The sequence below is a fragment of the Suncus etruscus genome, chromosome 18 (assembly GCF_024139225.1).
Source record: "Suncus etruscus isolate mSunEtr1 chromosome 18, mSunEtr1.pri.cur, whole genome shotgun sequence".
Classification (NCBI taxonomy): Eukaryota; Metazoa; Chordata; class Mammalia; order Eulipotyphla; family Soricidae; genus Suncus; species Suncus etruscus.
Window position 1 is genome coordinate 3,929,959 of NC_064865.1, and position 25,840 is coordinate 3,955,798.

Sequence of the window (25,840 nt, forward strand, 5' to 3'; positions counted from 1 at the left end):
CTGTACCCTGACAGGCGTTCTACTTCCCTCATTCATTCACATTGTTATGATAGTTGTCAGTGTAGTTATTTCTCTAACTGGTCTCATCACTCTTTGTGGTGAGTTTCATGTTGTGAGCTGGACCTTCCAGCCCTCATCTCTATTGTCTCTGAGAATTATTATAATAATGTCTTTTATCTTTCTGAAAACCCATAGATGAGTGGAAACTATTCTGTGTCTATCTCTCTCCCTCTGACTTAGTTTTTACAATCATGTCAGGCATTGATGAATCATGAACCCCGAAAAAGGGACTTTGAGTTGCCACCTGCCCGCCATCTCAGGAGTGACATGCGGCCACCGAGAGCTGGAGACTACTCAAGAGACTATTCGAGAGCAAGGAGACCCCGGCTTGGGCGCTGCCGAGAGAGGTTACAGTTGAGTTCAATACACCAGGACAGACTGTGGATTTGAGTGCTAGGGGCATTTGGGGCTACCAAAGAGGCTATTTTTGTGCTTGAAGAGTAGACTCTGTCTTAATATTAATTCAGGAGCCGGTAAGGCAGAGAGTAGCATCAAAGCAGAGATTTTTGATAAATAATGGCCCTGGATCTCCTAACACCTTCATAAGTGAATTGCAAATGAGTGAAGAGCTTCTGGGCCTTGCAAGCCTAGTGCATCAGTCAACGGATTTGGGGCTCCAAAACCAGTGAGTTTACTTATTTGTAGCTTTACTGCTTGGTTTATGGGGCAGATCAGCTCAGATAGAATGTTCAACTGATTCTGCAATTCTCCCTTTAAGGAAAGGTTTAAGTTAAGTGTTGTCTGATCATTCTATAATTGATTCTTAGAGACAAGGATAATTTTTTTTGGTTTATTTATTTATTTATTTTTGGCCACATCTGCTTAAGGGTTACTCTTGGCTCTGTGTTCAGAAATTACTCCTGACAGGCTAGAGGAGCCATAGAGAATTCTAGGGATTGAACCCCTATTGGCTGAATGCAAGACAAACTTTCTATTCCCTGTGCTATTACTCCAGCCCTGTAGGATTTTTTTTTTTAATTGGGGAGGTTGGTACTTTTACCTTAATTTTCTTTTTTGTTTATAGTTTTTGGACTATACCTAGCAGTGCTCAGGGATTATTTCTTTTTTTGTGCTTTAGTGCTTCAGGAGACTATGAGATATTAGGGATTGGATTTGGACCACCACATGCAAAGTCCATCTCTCCACCCACATTTGCTGGGATGGGGAGAGAGCAGTGTCATAAGCAAAATAACTGCAGTCATAGAAAAATTCAGAGTATTTCCCAGGTAGGTGCTACGTGAGTTCTAGGTGAATAGATGAACTGAACGAAGAGGCTGTGGAAAATTCTGTCTGGGGCCCGGAGAGATAGCACAACGGCGTTTGCCTTGCAAGCAGCCGATCCAGAACCAAAGGTGGTTGGTTCGAATCCTGGTGTCCCATATGGTCCCCCGTGCCTGCCAGGAGCTATTTCTGAGCAGACAGCCAGGAGTAACCCCTGAGCATCGCCGGGTGTGACCAAACAAACAAACAAACAAAAAAAGAAAATTCTGTCTCTGCCCTGTCATCAGCTTGCTCCCTGGGCTTCTGCATCTCAGGTCTCCTCAGGTGATTCCATATTCATCTCTAAGGATGGGTAGAGCAGGAAGAATCAGAATCATTCATATTTGCTAAGGTACCTAGGTCAGTAAGGCGAAAAAGATTCTAGAATTTTAACTCTTTTTTTGGGTGGAAGAAGGGTTTGGACCACAGAAAGTGGTGCTCAGGGACTGATTCTGGCTTCAGGCATGGGTGATTGCTCCTGAGCATGAGACCCAGCTGTCCTGCATGCACAGCGTGTGTTTCCAGTTCATTTGTCTCTCCCCAGCCTCTAGAATTCTAACTTAAAGCACCAGACTTTGTTGCTATTTCCAGGGTGACCTGAGATCAAGGTGTGAGCTGCTGTTTTAAGGGGAGGCTCCATGTTTCTCAGTAAGCGGTAGGAAAAAAGCACACCAGTCCCCAGTCCTCAGACTATATCAACCAAGCTTTGTGGCTTGCTTTACTTTCTTTTTATTTGTTTGTTTGTTTATTTATTTTAATTTTTTAAAATTTTTCGGCCACACCCTGTGACGCTCAGGGGTTACTCCTGGCTTTTCGCTCAGAAATTGCTCCTGGCTTGGGGGACCATATGGGACGCTGGAGGATCAAACTGTGGTCCATCTTAGACTAGCACCCCCACTCCAGCCCCTTTATTTATTTTTATTTTTAACTGAAGCCCAATTACAAACATATTTATAGTCACAGTGCTTAAACAAAGACACTATTATAAGAAAATAAACTAAAAAAAACTTCAGCCCATTTTTTCTTCTCTTCTTTTTCTTCTTCCTCTTTCTCCTTTTCTTTCTCTTCTTCCTCACCTTCTTCTCTCTCCTCTTCTACTTCTTCCTCTTCCTCTTCTTCTTTTTTTTTTTTCAGGCCACACCCGTTTGATGCTCAGGGTTTACTCCTGGCTGAGCGCTCAGAAATTGCCCCTGGCTTGGGGGACCATATGGGACGCCGGGGGATTGAACCGCTGTCCTTCCTTGGCTAGCGCTTGCAAGGCAGACACCTTACCTCTAGCGCCACCTCGCCAGCCCCATTCCTCTTCTTTTTCTTTCTCCTCTTCCTCTTCATTTCTTTTTCCTCTTCTTCCCTTCTTCCTCTTTCTATGGTTTTCTTTCTTTCTTTCTTTCTTTCTTTCTTTCTTTCTTTCTTTCTTTCTTTCTTTCTTTCTTTCTTTTTCTTTCTTTTCTTTCTTTCTTTCTTTCTTCTTTCTTCTTCTTCTTCTTTCTTTCTTTCTTTTTTCTTTCTTTCTTCTCTTTCCTTCTTTCTTCTTTCTTTCTTCTTCTTTCTTTTCTTTCTTCTTCTGTACATCCTTTATTTTCTTCCTTCCTTCCTTCCTTCCTTCCTTCCTTCTTCCTCCTTCCTTCTTCCTTCCTTCCTTCTTTCCTTCCTTCCTTCCTTCCTTCCTTCCTTCCTTCCTTCCTTCCTTCCTTCCTTCCTTCCTTCCTTCCTTCCTTCCTTCCTTCCTTCCTTCCTTCCTTTATCTTCCTTCCTTCCTTCTTTCTTCCTTTCTCTTCCTTCCTTCTTTCTTTTTTTCTTTTCTTATTTTTTTGGTTTTTGGGCTACACCTGGTGATGCTCAGGGGTTACTCCTGGCTATGCACTCAGATATCGCTCCTGGTGGCTTGTTTTTCTGCTCATTTGGTGTGTCCTAAAGAGATCACATCTGAGTTCAGTTTAACATGAGTTCTCAGATTTCAAGATTCCATGAACCAGTTGAAGATACAAATAAACACCTATCATTTTCCAGCAGAGACAGCTCATTGCTGTTAGACTTCTCAACTGAGTTCACGATTCACAAAAATGGAAGGGGTTGGTGGACTTAAAATAAAACAAACAGCATCCTAAAACCTTTGGTGATTTGTCAAGCAGAATCCACAAGGCTGGGACTCGGAATGTTGGGTTGAAGGGTGGTAGCCATAGGAAGCTAACTTTCTTCCCAGCAGACAGTGTGTCAGAGAGCTGAGATGACAAGTGTGAAAAGATCCTGGATTATGTAAGGTGTTATTCTTGTCTAAAAAATGGAATTAATTATCTTGAATCCTACAGATTGTTTCATACCAAAGAAATGGACTTTCTTCCAAACTCTCTGCACCCCACTGAATTCCTTTCTGGTCACCAGAACCTTTTCTTAGTTCTTTTTATTGCATAATCTTAAAGAAAAAAATATTTTTATATTGGAGTCATAATGTAAGTTTTGGGTGTACCTCATTATAAATCAACATCTATATTAGGTTCACTGCTAAAATTCAGTATTTTCCTTCACCATACAATTGACCCCTTCTCCTAGAATTATGACACCTCCGCTCCCCTCTCCCTTTAATTCGGTAACCATTAATTTGGTTTTAATAGTTCAAAGATAATTTTCATGCTTTTGGTTCATTTGTTTATTATATATCACATCTTTTTTGTTGTTATTTGTTTTGGAGCTACATCTAGTGATGCTTGGAGATTACTCTTGGCTCCTCGTTTAGGGATCACTCTTGGGGATGCTTGAGGGACTGACTATGGGATGCCAGGAATTGAACCCAGATTGGCCATGTGCAAGGCAAACATCCTACTTATTCCTTCTTATTTTTCTGGGGGGAGGCACATCTGATGGTGCTCAGGATTTACTTTCTGCATGTGTTTCTGGGCATTACACCTGAGTCAGCTACAAGGTAAGTGCCTTAATCCTTGTACTATCTCTCTAGATCTCTTCTAGATTTTTTCTTTCCTTCTTTTATTAAATTTTATTTGTTTTTGGACCTAAACTGGCAGTGCTCAGGAGTTACTTCTGGCTCTGTACTCAGAAATCACTTCTGGCAGGCTTGGGGAACCATATGGGATGCCGGGGATTGAACCCAGATCAGTTGTGTGCAAGGCAAGCAAGCACCTTAATGCTGTACTAGCTCTCCAACCCTCTTCTAGATCTGTTACTGGCTAACTCAGCAGAGTCAGTCCTCCTCATTCTCCTCTGTTAGACAAATCTTCCTTCTTAAAATAGTGAGTCACTTTCTTGGGGGCTGGAGCGGTGGCACTAGTGGTAGGGCATTTGCCTTGCATGCATTAACCTAGAATGGACTGCAGTTTGATCCTCTGGCATCTTATATGGTCCCCCCAAGCCAGGAGTGATTTCTGAGAGCACAGCCAGGAGTAACCACTGAGCGTTACTGGGTGTGGCTCAAAAAGCAAAAAAAAAAAAAAAAAAGTTGTTTGTTTTTGGGCCACACTCTGGCACCTTTTCTTTTCTTTTTTCTTTTTTTTTTTTTGGGGGGGTGAGCACACCCAGGTGGTGCTCAGGGGTTACTCCTGACTCTGTACTCAGGAATTACTCCTGGTGGTGCTCAGGGGACCATATGGGATGCTGGAGCTTGAACCCAGATCTTCTGCATGCAAGGTGCACTATCATCCAGCCCCATCTGGTTCCTTTTCTTATTTGTTTTTTTCTTTTTTTTGGTTTTTGGGTCACAACCAGCAGCGCTCAGGGTTTACTCCTGTCTCTACACTCAGAAATCGCTCCTGGCGGGGTCAGGGGACCATATGGGATGCCGGGATTCGAACCACCGTCCTTCTGTATGCAAGGCAAATGCCCTGCCTCCATGCTATCTCTTTGGCCCTTAGGAGTTATTTTTTCTTTTTTTTTGGTTTTTGGGTCACACCCAGCAGTGCTCAGAGGTTACTCCTGTCTCTACGCTCAGAAATTGCTCCTGATGGGCTCGGGGGACCATATGGGATGCCTGGATTCGAACCACCGTTCTTCTGTATGCAAGGCAAATGCCCTGCCTCCATGCTATCTCTTTGGCCCCCTCACCTTTTCTTATTTCTTGAATTGAAATTTTAACACCCTAATTTCAGAATCTTTGTTTTGCACTAATTCTGAGATCAACATATTTTCAACCATTTGTCTCAGTTGGTTGCTCTCACATGAGCTGAGTCCAGCAGTATTTGGTTGAATCTCCCAAGTTTTTGTTTGTTTTTATTTCCTGTTTTGGACCACATCTGGCATGTTCAGGTGCTCAGGGTTTACTTCTGGCTCTGTGCTCAGGGATCATTTCTGACCATGTTCAGGGAGCCATATACAGTGTGGGAGAGCCAACCAGGGCTGGACACCTGGAATTGCTATACTAGCTGTCTGGCCCCAAATAGCACAAGTTTTGATATATGGTATGTATGCCATTGATCATGATTTCCACGAAAATTTTTTTCTCTCATATGAAATATTTAATAGTATGGTCGAGTCTCAAAGTTTATGAAAGCTTTTTGGCAGCATTTTTGTTATCGATTTTTAATTTCTTTTGCATTGTGGTCAGAGTGTGTGGTCTGTGGTGTATTTGTTGACGTTAGTTTTGGGGCTTAGTATATGGCTGTTGCTCTTCAGACTGCCAGGAACCTTACTTTACTTTGTCCTCACAGTTCTGCTCCTTCCACACCCCTTTCTGATGGGCTTTATTCTATTCGAACTCTTTCTGTCTCCAGCAACCAGCTGACCCTCATTCTGCTGAGAACTGCTCCAGGCCTCAGAATGTTCCAGAATAGCTCTTTCCACAGATAGCTGTACTTTTGATCCCTACCTTTTCACCCATAGGTCGGGTCACTGCCTTGAGATCTACACACTAAATGAAGTACCCCGAAGTATTTCTAACAATGAGACAAATTTGGGAAATTCTGTGAGGAACCAAGTTAGGGGATCAAATGGAATGTACTGTAATGGTAAAGCTTGACTTGAAGAGAAGGAAAATCATGGCTAATCATGAACCTAAAAATGACTTGAGTTTTGGAGCTGTTAGATGTTAGTTTCTGTGTTTGCATACACCTACCTACAGTGCATCAGGAAATACACACTCAGTAGAAGCACTGATTCTGAAATTGAGGAGCCTTTGGTGACCAGAGATCTGACTCACATGTGAGTGACACCAGGGATTGAACTCATAGTCTCACACATGCAAGGGAGGGATTTTTTTTTTGTCACAGGATCTTCCCTGAGTCTCCAAGAAATTAGAATTCTTTTGTGCTTTTCACTCTAATATTTCTTGAGCATCTATTCAATGCCAGGCATGATTCTGGATTATTATTATTTTGGTCACACCTGGCAGCGCTCAGGGGTTCCTCCTGGCTCTACACTCAGAAATAGCTCCTGGCAGGCTTGGGGGACCATATGGGATGCTGGGATTCAAACCACCATACTTCTGCATGCAAGGCAAATGCCCTACCTCCATGCTATCTCTCCGGCCCCATATGACAACTCATTTCTAAATTTACTGAGGACTCTCCAGACTGTTTTCCACAGTGGTTGAACCAGACAACATTCCCATCAGCAGTGGACGACCGTTCCTTTTTCACTCTATCTCCATTAGCACAGATTGTTCCTACTATTTTTGATATGTGCCATCGTCACTAGTGTGAGTAATATCTCATTGCCTTGATTTTAATTTCCTTAATGTAAGTGATACTGAACACTTTTTCATGTGCTTATTGACAAACCTCTTACCATCCTCAGAGAACTGTCTGCTCATTTCCTCATCCCATTTTATTTATTTATTTATTTATTTATTTATTTATTTATTTATTTATTTATTTATTTATTTATTGTTTTTTGTTTTTGGGTCACACCCAGCAGCGCTCAGGGGTCACTCCTGGCTCTATCGCTCCTGGCAGGCTCAGGGGACCATATGGGATGCCGGGATTCGAACCACCGTCCTTCTGCATGCAAGGCAAACACATCACCTCCATGCCATCTCTCTGGCCCCTCTCCTCATGTTTTGATAGGGTTTTTGAAATTTATTTTGGCTGATCTTTGCAAGTACTTTATATATTCTGGATATCAAGCCTTTATTTGATTTGTTGAATGGAAATGATTTGCCCCTGTATTTTAGCCTGTGTGAATATTTATTTTGCCATACAGAACTCTTTAATTTGATATAGTTCCATTTGTTTATTTTGTTGTCTTGTCATTGGTTTTAGATCATTGAAAACATCTTTAAGGCCCAAATCTTTGAGCTTTATTTGGCCTAAATTTTCCTCAATCAACTTTATAGTTTCTGGTTGGATCTCAAGTCCTTTTACTCACTTTGATTTTTTAAGGTATAAGATATAGATTGAACTTGATTTCTTACATGTAGTTATCCAGCTTTCCTAATCAAATTTATTAAAGAGCTTATTTCACTTCATTTCTTGTTCTTAGCTCTTTAATAAAAAATTGAATGTCCATGTGGGCTGGAATAATAGTACAGTGTGTAGGGTGCATGCTTTGCATTCTATGTGGTCCCTGCTAAATCCCATATGGTCCCCCCTGCCAAACCAGGAGTGAATCCTGATCTCAGAGCCAGGAGTGACTCCTGAACACCGCCTGAAGGGCTTAAAAACAAACAAAAAATCAAATGTCCATGTATATGGATTTTGGGAGGTATTTGATTTAAGATAATCATGATATAGATCCTTCACATCTTTTGTTTAGTTGAATTCTATATACTTGATATTTTTGGATATAATTTGAATGGGCTAGACTTCTTGATCTTTTTCTCCTCTGATTTATTTATATATTAACTTTGCTGTATTGTTTTATTGTTTATATATTAACTTTGCTGTATTTTTTTTTTTTTTTTTTTTTTTTTTTGGTTTTTTGGGCCACACCCGGTGACGCTCAGGGGTTACTCCTGGCTATGCGCTCAGAAGTCGCTCCTGGCTTGGGGGACCATATGGGACGCCGGGGGATCGAACCGCGGTCCGTCTCCTAGGCTAGCGCAGGTAAGGCAGGCACCTTACCTCGAGCGCCACCGCCCGGCCCCTGCTGTATTGTTTTATTGGTTTTTTTTGAAGCTTTTTATGGGTTCTTTAGGGTCTTACGTAAGTATATTATGTCATCTGCAATTGGTGATGATTTGACTTTTTTCCAATTTTTATCCCTTTTATTTGTTTTTCTTGCCTGATTGCTATAGCTGAGACTTCTAATACTATAGTGAATAAAAGTGCAGACAATCGATATCCTTGCCTGTACCTTATATCAGAGGGAAAGCTTGTTTTTCACCATTGAGAATGATATTGGCTGTGGGTTAGAGGACTATTACTATCTTGAAGTTCTATTCACCCCTATTTTGTTGATTGTTTTTAGGCTACACTTAGTGCTTAAGCCTTACCCCATGCTCTGATTTCAGAGATAACTTTCAGTGGTGCTTGAGGGACAAAATGGTGTGGCAGGATTGAACCTGAATTGGCCTGTGCAAGGCAAATGCCCTATCTGCTGTCCTGTTGCTCTGTCCCCTTTGTTTATTTTCTATGTGGTCTTAGGAAAGTTGCTTCATCTTCTGAGTCTCAGTTTCAGTGTCTCTAAATCAGTAAGATGAGGGCTAGAGAGAAAGTACATCAGGTAGGACTTTTGCTCTGCATGCAACCAACCCGGGTTTGATCGCTGCCACCTCATTTGGTACCCCAAGCCCTGACAGGCATAATCCCTGAGCCTAGAGAGAAGAGTAAGCCCTGAACACTGCCAGGCATAGTCCAAAAAATCAAAACGATAACAAAAAAGCAAAATAAAAAGAATGAGTAATACCTTTATCTATATGTTGTTATGGAAATTAAATGGAATAATGTGTGTAAAGTGTTAAATAAGCCTAGTATATAGGAATTTCTGAACGATTAAAGAATTTGCTATAATCTAGGAAAAAAGATCAAGTGGAAGGTATTTTATGAACGTGATTCAATGGTGTTATCTATGTGTTGCAGGAACTGTACACGGTGATTTTTTGAAGTCTCAAGACCACTTTATCAACACAGCTTCCTCTGGCAGAAGGATCAGGGTCTCACCTGTGGTCGAGATGGCTGTCAGGGACAGACATCCTCTGGAAGCCTGCAGAAAAACTGTTCACTTTGCGTAAGTAAGGGTTAAAAAAACACGTAACTGTATTTTCCCCTTTCCCTTTGCAATATTTACTACATAGTGCACTCAGCAAACCTTTAACAAGTATTTAGGAGAGGTTAGGAATATCATTGTTCTGAGTTGGAGTTGAGGCTATTGTATATTTCTAATCTTACAAAATTTTATATATTAATATTCAAGTTTCTTTCTTTTTTTTCTGGCTACACCCGTTTGATGCTCAGGGGTTACTCCTGGCTAAGCGCTCAGAAATTGCCCCTGGCTTGGGGGGACCATATGGGATGCCTGGGGATCGAACCAAGGTCCTTCCTTGGCTAGCGCTTGCAAGGCAGACACCTTACCTCTAGCGCCACCTCACCGGCCCTTCAAGTTTCTTTCTTTCTTCTCATTTTTTAATTTTAGCTTTTGGGCCACACCTGACTGAGAGTGCTGACAGTGCTCAGGGCTTACTCCTGCTTTGCATTCCCCAGTCACTTCTAGTGGGGCTCAGGAGACCAAATGCCCTACCCACTGTGTTGTTGCTCTGCTCCGCTCCCCTGATCCTTGATGACATTTGCTTAAATCTGAAGTTGGTTGCTGATCCAGTTTAAATACTGCTCAAGTGTGTTTAATTGTAGAAAATCAAGTTCTCTGAGGGTCTATTTTTTTGCTTTGTTTTGTTTTTCCGCCACACCCGGTAACGCTCAGTAGTTACTCCTAGCTATACACTCAGAAATTGCTCCTGGCTTGGGGGACCATATGGGATACCAGGGATTGAACCGCTGTCTGTCCTAGGCTAGTGCATGCAAGGCAGACACCTTACTGCTTGCGTCATTGCTCTGGCCCCCGAGGGTCTATTTCTTTTGTAAATAAAAAATATTTAATGAGGGGGCTGGAGAGATAGCATAGAGGTAAGGTGTTTGCCTTGCATGCAGAAGGTCGGTGGTTCAAATCCTGGTATCCCATATGGTCCCCTGAGCCTGCCAGGAGCGATTTCTGAGCATAGAGCCAGGAGGAACCCCTGAGTGCTGCCGGGTGTGACCCCCCAAAAATTTAATGAACCTCCTTTATTGCAGTTAGTAGGAGTAAATGATACATGCTATAGGAAGTTGCTTTGAAATAAGGAATATGAAATTATGAAAAAAGGGGGCCGGGTAGGTGGCGCTAGAGGTAAGGTGTCTGCCTTACAAGCGCTAGCCAAGGAACGGACCGCGGTTCGATCCCCCGGCGTCCCATATGGTCCCCCCAAGCCAGGGGCGATTTCTGAGCACATAGCCAGGAGTAACCCCTGAGCGTCAAACGGGTGTGGCCCAAAAACCAAAAAAAAAAAAAAAAAAAAAAGAAATTATGAAAAATGTTCTATGGTTTTATAAGATATCTTTTTTATGATTTATAAATTTTATATGGTTTTATAAGGGTTTGTATATGTTATATGGTTTTAAGAGACTGTCCAGAGTTATCTATTAAATCAAGGATATTCAAGCCAGAATTGATGACATTTTCTGCCAGTTTCTTGTAAGCATATATTTATATGTATAATATTTAATTCAAGTTTTGAGTCTCATCATGATTGCTTAAGGGTCACTCTTTGTGGTACTTGGGGGGCCATATGTGATGCCAAACATTGATCCAGGGTCAGATGCATAAAAGGTTTTTGCCTGAGTTATACTATCTCTCTGGTACTCACAGAGGTAGGAATAATCCCTAAGCATCATTTGAGTGGTCTAAATTTATTCTGCACCCTGAAAGACTCTGTTAATTCATATTGTAGCATGTATTAGAACATCATTCCTTTTAATATCTGACTGACAATTTATTGTACAGATAGCCTACATTTTATTTATCTATTCATTAGTCAAAGGTTGTTGTTACAAGTGATTCTGCAATTAATATACCACTACAAGTGTCTGTTTAAGTCTCTAATTCTTTTGAGTATATGCCCAGACGTGGGAAGCTGGTATAGATGCTAAATTCATATTTTTGAGGCTTTTAAGGAATCAACAAACTTTTTATTTTTGCAAACATATATCTTTTGAATATGTTTCAGTGTTCTCAAACTTGGACTAATTTTGTTGTATTATTCGCTTTCCACCTACTAATCAATCAGTGTATTCTATTCATTTATCATGTGCTTGAGTAGAAGAGTCAGGGCCCATTCTACTAAAAGAAGACCTTTCCATTCAGGTTCTAACTTCCAGTTTCAGCCACTCCAAGATTCCAGCCCTTCTTTTTCCTTTGCAGTCCTGTTTCTGATCTGGATTGGAAATCCTCCTCATCTTCTAGTCACTCCTCTGAAACTTCGTTGCCAGCAATTCAAAAGGACCAGTATCCTGAGGAGATCACTTTGCTCAATTTGTTGACAAGTGAGTGCATCACTGTGCTCCTGTTCAGTCTCTCTTCACTGCGTTGTCATGATGTCACACTGGGCCCCACTCAGCACAGGCCCCTGCTGCCTTTGCCTCAGCTCTATTATTCTCAACTATGTTGGGAAATTATTGTAACCTGCTATTAAAATGCATATTTAGAACTGGAGAAAGTATAGTGGCTTGTATGCAGCCAACCTGGGTTCAGTCCTCAGCACCATATATGGTTCCCTGAGCCCCACCATGATTGATCCCTGAGTGCAGAGCCAGGAATAAGTCCTGAACACCGTCTGGTATGACCCCCAAACAATAAAAACAATAAAATAAATAAAATGAAAGCATACGTATATATTAATTTTGGGCTGCACCAGGCAGTGCTCAGGAGTTACCACTAACTCTGGGCTCTAGGGTAGAACTCTATTGGTGTTTAGGGAACCATATGGTACTAGGGATTGGATCTAGGTCTACTGCATGCAAAATATTCATTCCAGACCTTTGAGCCTTCTCTCCAGAAAAACCAAATGCTTTTGTATAAAAAGTACTGAAGGGGCCGGGTAGGTGGCGCTGGAGGTAAGGTGACTGCCTTGCAAGCGCTAGCCAAGGAAGGACCGCGGTTCGATCCCCCGGCGTCCCATATGGTCCCCCCAAGCCAGGGGCGATTTCTGAGCGCATAGCCAGGAGTAACCCCTGAGCGTCAAACGGGTGTGGCCCAAAAACCAAAAAAAAAAAAAAAAAAAATAAAAAGTACTGAAAAAATTACAAACTGGAGGGCCAGAGAAATAGCATGGAGGTAGGGCATTTGCCTTGCATGCAGAAGGAAGGTGGTTCGAATCCTGGCATCTCAAATGGTTCCCCGAGCCTGCCAGGAGCGATTTCTGAGTGTAGAGCCAGGAGGAACCCCTGAGCACTGCCGGGGTGCAAAACGAAAACAAAATTACAAACTGTTATAAAGTGGGGCCGAAAGAGATAGTACAGATATTAAGGTGCATGCCCTTCATGTAGCTAATTCTAGTTTTTGATCCCTGAGACCCCATGGTCATCTGAGACAGTAGCCTTGGAGGTCCTAAACACTGATGGATGCGGCTCTAGAAAATCTAGAACACCAGTAACCCAGGTTATTCCCAGGGCTTGAGTAGCACCATATCCTTGGACTCTTGCATTAAACCACTGATCTGGTTGGCCGAGAGCCGTCCAGAGCTTCCTGATCACTGCTTAAAAGATCATCCCCCTATTCCATAGGTTAGTTTATGTAGAGTATTGAAAACTATTCCTGGGCCGGAGTGATAGCATAGCGGTAGGGTGTTTACCTTGCACACTGCCAACCTGGGATGAACCTGGGTTCAATCCCTGGCAACCCATATAGTCCCCCGAGTCTGCCAAGAGCAATTTCTGAACACAGAGCCATGAGTAACCCCTGAGTGGTGCCAGCTTTGAACCCAAAACAAAACAAATAAAATGAAAGCTATTTCTAAATATTGTCTACAATATCTCTATATTTTGTGGGGTGGAGAGGAGGTTTGGACCACACCTAGCAGTGCTCAAGTGTAACTCCTGGCTCTGTGCTTAGAAATTACTCCTAGGGCCCAGAGAGATAGCACAGCGGCATTTGCCTCGCAAGCAGCCGATCCAGGACCAAAGGTGGTTGGTTTGAATCCTGGTGTCCCATATGGTCCCCCGTGCCTGCCAGGAGCTATTTCTGAGCAGACAGCCAGGAGTAACCCCTGAGCACCACTGGGTGTGGCCCAAAAACCAAAAACCAAAAAAAAAAAAAGAAAAGAAAAGAAATTACTCCTAGCAGGCTTGGGGAACCATATGGGAAACTGGGTATTAAACTGTGGTTGGCTGCGTTCAAGGCAAACAAACGCCTTAACCACTGTGCTTTCACTCCAGCCCCCAGTGTGTCCCCATCTTACCCATTAGTTGTGAAGGGTTTAATAAGCATTTTTCTAGAATTTTTAAATGCATATATGCATGAACATGTGTAAAGACATATGAATGGGCTGTAGAATAAAGCCATATTTTGCTAGTAGAAACAGTATACCTTACTTTCACTCATAGTAAATAGATCATGAATTCTATGCCAAAACATATATATATATATATATATATATATATATATATATATATATATATACTTTTTGGCCTTGAGTAAAATAGTCAAAGGCCCATTCTACTAAGAGAAGACTTTTCATTCAGGTTCTAACTACCAGTTTCAGCCACTATAAGATTCCAGCCCCCTTCTCTTTCCTTTCCTGTCCTGCTTTAGATTTGGATCTGAACTTATCTTCTAGTCACTCCTCTGAAATTTCATTGCCAGCAATTCAAAGTGATCAGTATCCTGAGATCTTTCTGCTCAATATGTTGACAAGTACATATCTATATCTATAGATCCAGATTTACTTGGCTACTGTAGAGTTTTTTATTTTACACAAAAGAAAACTGAAACTTGGGGAAATTCAATCACCTGGATAATACTAGAGAGCAGAGAGATGGAATTTGAACTTGCTTTCCTCCAAAGCCTGCATTCTTTTTTGGACACCACAGAGTCCGTGTGTTTCTCGAGTAACCTTGGAGCTGTTAGAGGATCTGTCATTTAAGCTTTCTTTGCACGTTTATTGGAAAAGAGTCAAATGAGGAAAATAGAGATATTGAGAGACCTGCTGCTGGTCTGTGAGAGGCTTTCATGCTTTACTTGGCATATGCAGATTCCCTATGTCAGTGTCATGTCTGCTTGTGCCTCTGTGGCTGCCAACACCAGTCTCCATCTATTAAGGAGTTCCAGCTGGCTCAGCTCTTCCTTGGCTGATGGACATTCTATTATGCCTACAATCTACCCAAGGTATGGTGGAATTACAGACAGACATAAATGCTTTCTGTGCTTCTCAACCCATACATGGCTTCTAGTTATAAAACTGACTAATTTTTGGGAAAGAGAGTTTACAAAGAATGAACAAAGAAAAGTCTCTTTATAGTCCCCCCTTCCTTCCTTTTCTTTTTTTCTTTCTTCAGTTTTTGCACCATACCAGGTGCTGCTCAAGTCTTACTCCTGACTCTGTGCTTAGGCATCATTCCTAATGAGGCTTGAGGTACTCTCTGGTACTGGGGATTCAACTCAAATTGGCCAGATACAGGACAAGTGCCCTACCCAATGTACTATCTCTCTAGCCCCCCATTCCTTTTATTTATATGCTCCTAGGTCCATATTATTTAACAATGCCTTTGAAGTTGGGCCTAGGGTTTATCCATAAGTACAAATGTTGTATAGTTCATTCAATTGTATTATGATGGGGCCAGAGAGATAATGCAGGATATAAGGTGTTGCTTTGCATGCAATTGATTGTAGATTCAATCCAAAACACTCGTATGTGCAGTAACAATGTGCACTGCCAGTACAGATCCCTGAGCACAGATCCAGGTTTAATTACGCCCCTCTGCATGACTGGGTTTGGTCCTCCCCCAACAAAAGACTCTAAAAATTAATTGCATTGAAAAATAGAAAAAATTCATTGCATTATGCTGAGTGGTACTAATGGAAGTATTTTTGATATTTTCTAGAAGATGGGCAGCGCCCTGAGTGGACATTTTACCCAAGGTTTAGCAGTAATGTCCATACCTACCATGTTGGAAAGCAGTGCTTCTTCAATGGGACCTTCCTTGGCAACAGAAGGTCTCTGGCAGAGAGCACAGTGGACAAGAGCTTGGGAAAGAAGAAATATGGTAATGTTTTCCGCCTGGATCTTGACTATGCAGGGCTAAAAACACTCTGGAGACCTGATTGTACAGGCCCAGTCAGTGTTCTGGAGGGGAAGGTAGACACCATATCAGCTAGTGCAGGTGGGGAGCTGGGAAAGTGAAGGGAATGGATGGCAGGCCGTGTTTCTTCCCTCCCTCCCTCCCTCTTTCCTTCTTTTTTGGCAAAGGACTCATAACATATGCTGATCCACATTTTTGATTTTCTCTGAATTTCACAAAATGCTAATATGACATTTAAGCCATCAGATAAGTTCTCTCAGATGCTTATTAATAGAAATCCTCATTGAAGTCTAAAGAAAATGGTTTATGCCTCAATCAGATGCTGCCTGTCATGTGGATTTGAGTGAGTCTCATACTCCCCACAAATAAAACAGCTTGTAAGTCTTGGCCTGAATAGCAAGTTGTGAATTTTGTTTCAAGGAATATTTAATTAAAAAGAATTGAGGGGCCAGAGCGGTGGCACATGCAGTAGGGCATTTGCCTTGCATACACTAACTTAGGATGGACCATGGTTTGATCCCCTGGCATCCCATATGGTCCCCCAAACCAGGAGTGATTTCTGAGTGTATAGCCAGGAGTAACCCCTAAGCATCAGCAGGTGTGGCCCAAAAACAAAACAAAAAAGAATTGAGATGAGCATTTATATATATTTATAAACATATTATTAATTTTTGGTTTGGGGTCCACACCTGGCGGTGCTCTAAGCTTACCTCTGGTTCTGTGCTTAGGGATGACTCCATGTAATGCTCAGGAGACCAAATATGGTACCTGGAGAACCATATATAGTGCCAGGGATTGAATTCAGGTCTTTTGTCAGTGAAGTAAGTGTCTTATCCACTGTACTACCTCTCTGGTCCCAATCTTTATAGATCTGAACAACTATATGTACCACAACTAACAACAATTGCCAGATTGGAGTCTTTCTTCTCTCTTTGTTTTGATTCAGTACCTCAGTCCAGCAAATCTGTAGACCATCTTTAGTGATTTTTAATTAAAATGTTTTTGTCTCCCAAGAGGTGCTTTTGGGGGTATCTAAGACTGTACCTGGGAAGGTGCTCAGGAGATACATGTGTATGTATCAAATCTGGGCTGGGCACATGCATGGTCCATACCTCAACCCTTGGGCTATTTCCTTAGCCCCCATCCTCAAGACTTTTTATGATTTTGTTTACAACTCTTGCCCACAGCTATTGATCCCAGGAATGGAATCCCAAAGTTAACACCAGGAGATAATCCATATATGAACCCAGAACAAAGTGTAGACTTCCACAAAGCAGGATCAACTCTTCCACCAGTGAATTTTTCTTTGTAAGTGTATGTTAAAACGAGGAGTAATGTATGTATGAATGTATGTATGTATGTATATATGTATGTATGTATGTATTGTTTGGGGACCATACTTAGTGTGCGAGGGCTTTATCCTGGCTATGTATTCAGGAATTACTCCTGGGTGCGTTCAGGGAAACATTGGGGTACGAGGGATGTGATCTGGGTTGGCCATCAGAAAGGCAAGCACCCTATTCACTGTACTATCTCTCTAGCCCATATTTTTTTTTGTTTTGTTTTGGTTTTTGGGCCACATCCATTGACGCTCAGGGGTTACTCCTGGCTATGTGCTCAGAAATCACTCCTGGCTTGGGGGGACCATATGGGAGGCCAGGAAATCAAACTGCGGTCCGTCCTAGGCTAGTGCTTGCAAGGCAGATGCCTTACCTCTAGGGCCACTGCTTCGGCCAATCCAGCCCCATATTTTAATTCTTGGACTTTGTTGATTTTAAAGTTAACTTTAGAGGGATTTCAATTTATTTTAGGCTGAGGAGATAGCTCAAGTGGTAGTAGAACACATGCCTAACATGTGCCATGTGCCAGGGCACTGAATTTGACTCCCTCATCACATGCCCCTTCCAGAACAAGAAGACATGGTTTTAATGGCCAGGCCAGCAGAATTTGGCCTCCATTAAAAATGAAATAACTGGGGCCCGGAGAGATAGCACAGCGGTGTTTGCCTTGCAAGCAGCCGATCCAGGACCAAAGGTGGTTGGTTCGAATCCCGGTGTCCCATATGGTCCCCCGAGCCTGCCAGGAGCTATTTCTGAGCAGACAGCCAGGAATCACCCCTGAGCAATGCCGGTGTGACCCAAAAACCAAAAAAAAAAAAATGAAATAACTGAATGAGAAAGCAGGATAGGGACTTATTCAGAGGCAAATCACTTGCCTTGTATGTATGAGTCCCTGATTTCAAACCTCCCCCCACAAATCACACTTTGAGGAGAGGTTGGGTTATATATAGTTGTCCTCAGGGCTTACTCCTGGGTTTGTGCCCACTGATAATTCCTTAGATGATTGGGGACCATATGTGGTGCTGGAGATACATATACACATAGACACATATACTTTTAGAAATTAAAGAGGGGCTGGAGATATTGGACAGGTGTGGGCTTTGTATGTAGCCAACCTGGTTTTATCCCCAGCATAGCATATGATCCTCTGAACAGCCTGGAGTAAGCTCTGAGTAAGCCAGTAGTCCTGGGATGGATGTGGCCCCAAATCCAACAATAACACAACAAAATAAAAACCAGAAAACAAACCACAAAAATCCCAAAACAAAACCCACAGATAGTTTATTTCTGATGACCCCATTCAGGTGACAGTTTCTAAAGCTGACATTTCAGTGGTCGATCTCCAGTTTTATAAAGACCACATCAGTGCTCTTGGGATGCAAACCACTGAAACAGTAGGGTTGCAGTAATCAGATCCCTTTTCCCTTACCATCCAATTCCCCTTTTCTAATTTTTGTTTATTTTTGCCATACCTGGCAATGCTCAGAGCTTACTTCTGCGTCTGTGCTCAGGGGGTCACTTTTGTCGGGCTCAGGGAACCGTATGGGTTCTGGGGTTGAACCAGGTTGGCCAGGTAAAAGGCAAGTACCCTACCCCACTGTAAAATTGCTCCATAATTTACCATTTTCTTTTTATTACTTCTTCTATCAGCCCTTTATAAATTCAAGATCCGAACCTGGTTTGGGAACAAGTCTACAACCATCTTAGGTTGCTAGAACCTTGGCCGTTAAACAGAAAACAAGACATTGGGTTCAGTAATAATTGGAACAAAATTAACAACCACACTTTCATATTAAGATTCTCTGTTATATTTAATTATATGCATGCATGTGTTCAAACACAGAGGAAATTGATATGGAGTTTCTTTAGAAATTTTATTTTTACCAACTATGTTTTTTGAGATATATAGCATACAAAAATATATGTAATAGTTGGAGCCAGAGCAATTGTACATCAGATAAGACACTTGCCTTGCACACAACCAACCTGGGTTTGATCTCTGGCACCCCATATGACTGCCTGAGCATGGCCAGAAATGATCTCAGAGTAAAAGTAAATGCACAGAGCAGAAGTAAGCCCTGGGCACCATTGCATGTGGCCCAAACCTCCCAAATATTTGTGTAGTAGATAATATGTAGAGATATGCAGTTCTTTGGACCCTACAAAGACCATATGTTATGCTGGGGATCAAACCAGATTGGCTACATACAAGGCCCACATCAGTACTATCTCTCCAGCTCCTCTTTAATTTCTAAAAGTGTTACTGAGGGGTTACTCCTGGCTCTCCACTCAGGGGTCATTCCTGGCAGTGTTTGGGGGATCATATGTGATGCCGAGGATCAAATCCAAGTTGGCCACATGTAAAGCAAATGCCCTCCCTGCTGTGCTATTACTCTGGCTCCAAGATACAGTTCTTTAATTTAGGGGGTGGGATGAGATTGGGGTCATACATCACTTTACTTAGGGCTTACTCCTGGCTCTGTGCTCAAGGACCAATCCTGGCTGTGCTGGGATCAAATGTGGTTTGGCTGTGTGCAAGGCGCTTAAGCACTTTGCTGCAAGGTATAATATTACTTGTTGTAATATTTTTCAGGCTCTTTTTTTAAATGTATCACAATCATTTTATTTAGAGAAATCTGAAGAGAGAGAGAGGAGAGAGAGGAAAGAAAGAGAGAAAAGTGCTCAAAACTGGCTTCTTCCAGAGGTAGAGAATCTTGGTATTAGATTGAAATGCAGGTAGATCTCCCTGATGACAAATGTACCTAATTTTTGATTTTTTTCCTTTAGCCATTGATTGGCTCCTACTTTGATACAAAACATACAGTTTCCAATACCAATATTGGTGATGGGAATGTTGCACTGGTGAAGGGATATATATAAAAAGAAACAAAACATACAATTTATAGAAATATGTCTTGATATTAGGACAGAGATAGAAAGGACTGACACAACGACAAAAAATTCTGTGGAGAACAAGATGCAAATTTCTGAAGCCTGCTCACTTATGCTAAATAAATTTAAAGACTTTTCAATATATAAACAAAATCAGATTGTTAACAACTAGTTGGATTAACTCGTACTTGGAACAAAATAAACTTAGACCAGATTGATGGGAATGTGTTGGCCATTATATATATATACATATATATATATATACATACCTACATACATACATATATATATATTTGGTTTTTGGGTCACACCCAGCAGCGCTCAGGGGTTACTCCTGGCTCCATGGTCAGAAATCACTCCTGGCAGGCTCGGGGGACCATATGGGATGCCAGGATTCGAACCAATAACCTTCTGCATGAAAGTCAAACACCTTACCTCCATGCTATCTCTCCGGCCCCATTGGCCATTATGTTTAAAAAAAATAAAGGGCTGGAAATGTTCAAGAAGTGGAGCACATGCTTTTCAGGCAGGCTAGATCTCTACAATAGTGCTAGGTGTGAATGACAAGTACCTCGTCAAGACTACGAGCCGAATACTACTAGGTTTGCTGCTCCCCCAAAAATGGAGGCTAGGAAGATGATTCAGAGAGATAAACACGGGCTTTGATGTGGGAGAACACCCAAAAATCCCTGCCACCTCATGATTGTCCCCTGAGCACTGTGAGAGAGTGACCATGTGCACTGAGCAAGGGTAGCCCCTGAGCACTGCTGAGTGTGGCCTCCAAACAGACAAAAATTTTGACATATTGTATTGAAACTACAATTTATAACTAATTGTGCTTGATTTAGTTATATTTAATTAAAATTATTTAAAAAGTTGGGACCACAAATGTGGTTCCCTGGGAGTACATGTGTGTGACATTATGAAGGCCACATGTGAAAATTAAAATCAGAAAGGGAGTCATTTGACTGAACACAATGTTTAGTTGCTATTGTTATAGAATCCATAACAGTTTTGTCTTTACTGTATTGCAGAGTGCCTTATAAAAAGAAACTTGATACATTTATTCCACTTGAGCCTCTTCCATCAACTCCAGTGTGAGTTCTCTCACTATGTTTTTATTACCATATATTTATGTAAATATGACTTTCTCCTATAGTGGAACCTTTTGAATTCCAGCAGTGAGGTAGTTTGTTTTGAGAGTGCCTTTTTTTTTTTTTTACATTTTTCTTTTGTTTTTAATTAAAAATTACCTTGCAGCAGTGGTAATGTTGTCTACCTCATTCATGCTCCCACCTCCAAACCTATCTCCTTCCTCTTGGTAACCTCATTTTTGGGGTTTGCTTCTGGGGTGTAAACCTGGCAGTGCTCAGGGATCATTCTGGATCTGCACTCAGGAAATCACTCCTGATGGGCTCAGGGGACAAGTAGAATGCTAGAGATTAAACCTGGGTTGGCCAGGTGCAAGGCAAGTGCCCTACCTGCCCCATTCTTGATTATTTATTTTTATTTTCTCAGAATTGAGTTAGTTACTCTGGAAGTAAGATATAACTTTCAGTACTATTTGTTCTAGTCTCTTGAAGAATGCCACTGGAAAATGCAAATCAAAACAACAATGAGATATCCTCTCACACCAAGTCCCTTTAACTCTTGTTCTATTTCCCTGGACCTTTGATAAATTTAAAAAAAAAAATATATATATATATATATATAAAATGAATGGCTGCTGAGTTTGTCAATAACTTTCTCTACTTTTATTGATTGATTATTGTTGCAAGTCAGCCCCTGAAGAGGTTGACTGATGGAGGGATGGAGGATGAGGTCTTTCCCCTCCAGCTCGGAGCACGCGTCTGCCACCCTGTCTAGCCAACGGTTCTGAGGTGAAGCGGCGGGTAAACAGCTCGCAGACAGTCAGGCTTGTGGAAATATTAGCTTTATTCGGTGGACAAGACTGAAGTCCAAAGACTCAGCATAAGTTCCAGCCAAAAGCCTCTCGCCTTCCACAGACCCTTGTTTTTATCCCCCGAATCAGGTACCACCCAATGGTGGGATCAGATACCACCCAATGGTGGAAGCAGAATCAGGTACTACCCTAGGGTGGGGGCAGAATGCCAGGTCACACCCTAGGGTAGGGCACAATCACCGATTAGGGTAGGGTCAGTAACATAATAATCCCCTAAAATATTTACATACACAACAGATCATAAGATTTTTTTGATCATAAGATTTTTATAATGGCCTTTTGTTGATATGTGATATATTAATTGATTGGCATATATTGAATCATCCTTGCATCCCTGAAATGAATTCCATTTGATAAAAGTGATCATTTTGATGTACTGTTGGATTTGTTCTGCTAAGATTTTGCTGGGTTCTATTAATTGATGCTTATTAGTAATATTGGTCATAATACTTTAGCAATTCTTAGTTAAATATATATGTGATCTTTCTGATCTTTATAGTTTGCCACGAACCTGTAAGATTATTTCCCAAACTTCCTCTGAGTTCCTCTGAGTCTTTGTTAATTAATTAGTATCTCTTGTAAGCAGCAAAAATTTTGATTGTTTCCTGATCTAGCTTCTTTGTATATTTTGAAGTTGTTTTTTTTGTTTTGCTTTGTTTTTGTTTTGGGGTTACTTTAGGCTCTGCACTTAGGAATCACTCTGGGCAGTGCTTATAGGATCATATGGGGTGCTGGGGATGAAAGCCAGGTTAGCCATGCGCTTTAAGTCTGTACTATCTCTCTGGCCCCTCTCTCTGTACGTTTTAATAGTTCAGTTCATTGACAACTAGAGAAATTATTGATATGAAGAAAAGTATTGACATTTTTGAGAATTCGGGTTCTTTTTCATTAGCTTTTTTTGCCCTCCCCCCACCTTTTTTTTTTTAAATAAAAGGCCATTTATTAACAGCGCTGGTATAGATGCAATAAATATACATAAATGCTTTTATACCTCAAATCTGAACAATAATCGTCAAGTATACAGGATTCTTGTTTTAAAGGTGTTTTCATTTATTATTCTGACTATATCATTCTGTTCTCTTCTTGCTTGTGAAGGGTAATCTGAGAATTCTTACATAAATTTGTTTTGTTTTGTTTTTTCGGGCCACACCCATTTAATGCTCAGGGTTTACATCTGGCTAAGGGCTCAGAAATTGCCCCTGGCTTGGGGGGAACCATATGGGACACCGGGGGATCAAACCGTGGTCCTTCCTTGGCTAGCACTTGCAAGGCAGATACCTTACCTCTAGCGCCACCTCGCTGGCCCCTCTTATGTAAATTTTATGTTGTTTCTCTTGTTCTTATTATGTTTCTCTGAGGCTTTGTTTTGTTATTTTAGAGTCCATGTCTTTGGTTCTTGTCGTTTTGATTACAGTATGTCTTCGTGTTGTTATATTTTTTTCTCTAAACCCAGAGTAGCTGAGGGCTTCCTTCATGTCTCTGGGCTCAGGGATTACTCCTGATGGGCTTGCAGGACCATATGTGGTGTCAGGAATCAAAACCAATCAGCCAAGAACAAGGTGAGTGCCTAACCTATTGGACAGTACAGTCCAGATAATCTCTGGATTTTGTTTCTTTGGACATTTTTTGGCCTTCTAGATCAAAGCACAAATCTCTTTCTTCAGATCGGAGGAATTACCTTATTTCTTCCACCAGCCACTGCACCCTCCCCATCTTCTCTATCCTCCCCAACACACACATACACTTTCCTTCTTTCTGGAATTCCTATGCTATGGAAGTGATTCCTCTTGTTATTGTTAATTATATCTTATATTTTATTTAAAAACTCTTTTCTATTGCTTATTTATTGATGTCATATGCTGGGTCTTTGAGGTCATTTGATTAAATTTTCACTTTATTCCACTCTCTTGCTGAGTCCTTCTACATGCATTCTTCAGTATTTTGTGTTTTTAAATTTCTTAATTTTCCTATAAATCTTTTTTTTTGTTTGTTTGTTTTTTGGACCACACCCGGCGGTGCTCAGGGGTTACTCCTGGCTGTCAGCTCAGAAATAGCTCCTGGCAGGCACGGGGGACCATATGGGACACCGGGATTCGAACCAACCACCTTTGGTCCTGGATTGGCTGCTTGCAAGGCAAATGCCACTGTGCTATCTCTCCGGGCCCTATAAATCTTCCTTTAACTCTATTTTTTTTTCTCCTAGTGATATTCTTCTTTCAGTGAACATAGAATTGTTGCTGCGAAGTCATTCTTGTGCAATGCAGAAAGCTCTGATACTGTGGACTAAACTGGACTTCTGTCCCCATCCATTGATATAGCTGAATTTCTTAATTTTTTTTCATTATTCCTGGTGCTTTGTGTGTGAGTCCCTGCTGGTCATATAAGTGATTTCATGCTTCCATTTACAATATTTGGTTGTATCTACTGATTTCTGCAGCCACAGATGTCTTGGGAGGATTTCTTTTTTTTTTTTTTTTTTTTTGGTTTTTGGGTCACACCCGGCAGTGCTCAGGGGTTATTCCTGGCTCCAGGCTCAGAAATTGCTCCTGGCAGGCACGGGGGACCATATGGGACGCCGGGATTCGAACCGATGACCTCCTGCATGAAAGGCAAACGCCTTACCTCCATGCTATCTCTCCGGCCCCGTGAGGATTTCTTAAATGGTGTTGTGGCTCTGAGTCGTGTTCATCTGTGAGACAACAGGGAATTTGTGGTATCAGTTGCCTGTAGCTATTATAGAACCAAAGTGTAGCTGGCCCAGGTTCTTGTTCAGGGTTCACAGGTGTTGGTGTCTGGTAGCTGATGTGACATTGCCGTGCTCTGGTCTCTTGACAATTTTCTTGACCTCCTTCACACCACTTAGGTTTAGTTCATTTTTTCTCCTGGAGTATTTCATTATAGCTCAGTACTCCAAAAAGGAACATTCTTTTTTTTTTTTTTTTTTTTTTTTTTGGTTTTTGGGCCACACCTGGTAACGCTCAGGGGTTACTCCTGGCTATCTGCTCAGAAGTTGCTCCTGGCTTGGGGGACTATATGGGACACCGGGGGATCGAACCGCGGTCCGTCCAAGGCTAGCACAGGCAAGGCAGGCACCTTACCTTTAGCGCCACCGCCAGGCCCCCAAAAGGAACATTCTTAAGACAAAAAATCTAAGTGTTTACCTCAAAATTTTAGATTAAGAATGAGCCCATGTAGGGACCGGAGAGATAGCATGGAGGTAAAGCGTTTGCCTTTCATGCAGAAGGTCATCGGTTCAAATCCCGGTGTCCCATATGGTCCCCCGTGCCTGCCAGGAGCAATTTCTGAGCCTGGAGCCAAAATAACCCCTGAGCACTGCCGGGTGTGACCCAAAAACCACACACACACACACACACACACACACACACACACACACACAAAGAATGAGCCCATGTAAGCAGAAAAATGAAATGGAAAATTAAAAGCAGAAAACAACAACAGCAACAACAACAATGAAACTGGAAACAAAAAAAAAAAAAACAAAGAAAAATCAATGAAACTCAAACTTGATTAAAGCTCAAAAATTGATAAACCTCTAATAAAACTTAGAAAAGGAATAATGGTGAGACAAGTTAGAAGCATCATAATGTAATTGGACACTGGAAAGATCTTAAGGAACTGCTTTGAAATAACTTAAGCTTCCAGTGCTGAAGCATTATGAGCCGTGGGTTCAATTCCTGGCACCACATGGCTCCTTAGTACCACTTAATCTCTGGGCGCCACCCAGAGTGGCCTATAAAGCATTGTTATGACCTCTCAAACAAAATAAGACAAAACTTAGATGAAATGATCATATTCTTTGATAACTGCAAACTAGCAAAGCTTAGAGCAGGGGTCTCAAACTCATGGCCCTCGGGCCGCAAACAGCCCTCCGTACAAGATTTTGTGGTCCTGCCCTAGAGGAATCTTTTTTTGTTTTGTTTTGTTTTAGTTGTTTGGGTCACAGCCCCCAATGTTCAAGGCTTACTACTGACTTTGCACTCAAGGATCACCCCGACTTTGCCTCCTGCGGCCTCCAGGTAAATTGAGTTTGAGACCCCTGGCTTAGAGTCTAAAATGTTTTAACAAAGAAATAAGATACAATATCTAAAGAATCATAT

The 25,840-nt window shown here is 41.6% G+C and overlaps 1 protein-coding gene across 1 annotated transcript in view; it reads left to right on the top strand.

Annotated features, from left to right (window-relative positions):
• The first annotated feature begins 271 nt into the window (after positions 1-271).
• SPATS1 (spermatogenesis associated serine rich 1) overlaps positions 272-25,840 on the top strand; it is a 30,115-nt gene continuing 4,546 nt past the window's right edge. Inside the window, exons 1-6 of the mRNA XM_049765216.1 lie at positions 272-407; positions 9,282-9,429; positions 11,653-11,774; positions 15,330-15,491; positions 16,715-16,835; positions 20,794-20,856. Of these exons, the coding sequence (XP_049621173.1) occupies positions 272-407; positions 9,282-9,429; positions 11,653-11,774; positions 15,330-15,491; positions 16,715-16,835; positions 20,794-20,856 (752 nt within the window). The remainder of the gene's footprint in view (positions 408-9,281; positions 9,430-11,652; positions 11,775-15,329; positions 15,492-16,714; positions 16,836-20,793; positions 20,857-25,840) is intronic.